General features: G+C 49.2%; 1 protein-coding gene across 1 annotated transcript; it reads left to right on the forward strand.

The window, feature by feature from the left end:
* Positions 1–520: 520 nt before the first annotated feature.
* EMH_0069260 (SAG family member) lies at positions 521–2823 on the forward strand (the record flags this gene model as incomplete). Its single annotated transcript, XM_038022631.1, has 7 exons — positions 521–588; positions 762–950; positions 1195–1256; positions 1372–1568; positions 1787–1890; positions 2135–2350; positions 2667–2823. 7 exons carry the CDS (start codon positions 521–523, stop codon positions 2821–2823), a joined length of 993 nt encoding a protein of 330 aa, XP_037878485.1.
* Between the last annotated feature and the right edge of the window lie 257 nt (positions 2824–3080).

Below are 3080 nucleotides of genomic sequence, written 5' to 3' on the forward strand. Positions count from 1 at the left end.
GTAGACAACTGTTAAGCGCTCACGTGAACATCAGGAGCCAGGCTGCGCGCAAGTAAAACTGCTGAAAACGACGTCAGAAACACCAAGCCACAGCCCTAAGCGACGACACGTTTCGCATACAGTGGCCACAATCGTTCAAGAACCAGTATCTCACCTCACCGTGCACAGCAACTTGATGCAATAGAGAAGAAGTCTAACTGTAGTGCGGGGTTCGAGTACTGCTTCTGCATTCAGCAGGCGCCCAGCACTGCACAGTTGAAATAAACAAGTTGCGGAGAGATGTGGATCCCAAAGCAAAAGAATACATACCAAACGGAGAGGCACAGCCAGGAACGGATGTTGCGACCTTCCTTACAACGACATGTGAAGCTCTCAAGTCCGGGAATTTTAAACACATAATTGTAGGTCAAGCAGCAGGTACCGTGGCCTTAAACGCACGAAGCGAATGCCTCCTACCCATTGAACATGAATAACCTCTAATTGGAGCACAAAAATAAACAAATAAAGTGGGCGTTTTGGGATGGCTTCTTTCAGGGGGAAGACGACAGTGGAGCGTTTGTCATTTCAGCCACACGGTCATCTGCTGCCGTAAGGACCGCAATGACCTGTGACGAAGCCCTTCAACTATGGAAACAAGGATATTCAGCCTTCTTGTAAGCACAAAAACTAAACGGCAAAATGACGACGGTCTTTTGCGTAGCCTAGACATGGTTGTATCACGACAAGTAATGGCATGTAATGCCTTCTGCGTCTCTTTTTAGGGGCGGATACCCTGCAGTGTTCAAGGAAGATGAAGCACCCTACACTAACCAGAATGCTGTAGCGCTTGTCAGCTTATTGAGTGAGGACCCGGAGATTATTTACTGCGGCACTCCAACCGGCTGTGAGCCGGGAAGCCTTGTATGCTATATCAAGCCCGCTGGCATAACTCAAGGGACGCATCCTGTGACGTGAGTGCACGGCACCTCTTAGTGCAGTTTCCCGAGGCTATAGTGTATTCTTGTAGGAGAAAAATCTAGAAATTCTTTTTGCGAATTGAAATACGAGCCTGCGCTGCGATCAAACAACCAAGCACGCGCGCTAAAACAACACGGAACTTTGAATTCAAGAAACGAAACTTCTCTCGGAGTTGCCAACCACAAAAGGGCAGAGCAGCTGTACCGCATTAGCCGTGTGTCTGTTAAATTTCTGCAGTCTCCAGATGTGGCACAAGCTTGAGGCAAGCGTAGGTGTGAAGCCCAAGCTGGAGGCTCACGGTGGGTCAAGCTTGCATCGTTGATACCTCATATACAAACAGTAGGAAGCAGCCAGAGTGAGGTGGACTGTGAATCGCGCTGCTGAGTAAATGTGTCGTGCTCCTTTCTTTTGAAGGTGATGGCCAAAAAGAGTACTTGGATGCCGTCAATGCTGTGCGTACTGCCGAGGGGCTCGGCCTTACCGAATTCACTGCTCCAGTGGACACGGAGACCAGGAAAAGGAGAAATGCGCTTAGCAGTGCCAAAGCTTATGAGCAGGCGTTGTATAACCTGAAATGCGAAGATATAGAGGATTCAACAATCCATCCAAATGTAAGCGTTTACTCGAACACCAACGACTCGCAGGGGAGTCTACCAAGTCCACTGAAGCTGGGCCAATCTGAAACTCACACCCGCCCACCCACATACACCGCAAGCAAAGCAGGAAACCACGGCAACTGAGGGCCGAGCCAGCCGTGTAGCTCTGCCGAAAGTTGCACAGCATCATCTGAATTGAGTGGGTGGTGCGCGCTGCTGTAATCGATGATCAGGTTGCTAAGGGATACACTCTCATCTACGCCATTAAAGCAGGGGAAGTCCCCCCAACAGCGAAAGAAGCAGTCGAATTCTGGGAGAGCGGATTCACTAAGCTTGGGTCTGCGCGCACCCTACGACAGCAGAGAACAATTTCAGAATATCAGAATATGATCCATAGCGCAGACTGTACAATCCAGGAACGTGTTGACTCATGAGGAGGACGTGTAAACGAAAACTCTGTGAATGCCACTCGCAATACGGCAAGCGGAGAGCCACTTTTCCTTCGCCCTTATGCACCAGCAACTTTCCGAATCTCCACAAGCTCTCATTGGTAAATGTTCGATGCCGAACACTGCCTGCAGCACCGAGGTCCCGCCGGCTTTTACTATAAAACAGCCCAAGCGCACTGACGAAATTGACGGCACAATTTACTACGACAATGCAGTGGCGGGTTTCGCTTCTATGATGGTTGATGGCACCCGCGAGATGAGGTGCTATAACGCTACGGGCTGTGACAATGCAGCTGTTATCTGCTTCCTTTCAGAGGAAACCTTAGTGGAAAATGACCAACCCATCAGGTGAGCGTTGAAACTTGCCGAATAAACTCTACGGCAAAACAACTTGCATCCCTGTGTGTATATCTTTGATGCTGTCAACATAAACTTAAGAACGGCAAGTAATCCGACTTATTTGGATCCACTGTTATGTTTCTCTCTGTACCCGTATGCTTGTAGATACATACTGTCCGAGCATTTGTGCTATCTACCCAAATTCTGGTCCCGGAAATTGCTGATAAATGAGCTGAGCCTGTCTAAGAGTAGAGAGCGTTGGCCTCACGCCCAATCATGCAGGCACCCATGCGGTAGAGCGATGTGACGTTTTGTGTGTATACAGCGCAGATACATGGAATAAGATTTTGGCTCTCAAGAACGGAGAAGGTGACGAGAGTGATGACAAGGAGGCTGAACTTACAAAACGCGGTATGGGACTGCCACACGTCCACAGCAGCGTAAAATTTCTGAGACGATGGCAGGTGCTGCCTGGCTGTTGAAGCAAGATATTCCGTAGAGAAGCGCAGTTTAACCTTGGTGTTGGTGAACGCGAGCTCTCCAGAAAGCACCACTTAGTGCCTGAAGGCAAGCAGTAGATGGCTACTGTTAAGCAGGCGCACCTGTGATGTGCGGTACTGTCGGTGGTGTTATAAACCAGATGAAGATAACTGCCTCGAAGAAATAAATGAATTCCGCACTCAAGAAGGCCTTGACCTGAAACCCTTCCTTGCCGAGAAACCAGCTGCTGAAGAAGGAG

The sequence above is a fragment of the Eimeria mitis genome, genomic scaffold (assembly GCF_000499745.2).
Source record: "Eimeria mitis Houghton genomic scaffold, Emh_scaff3761, whole genome shotgun sequence".
Lineage (NCBI taxonomy): Eukaryota > Apicomplexa > Conoidasida > Eucoccidiorida > Eimeriidae > Eimeria > Eimeria mitis.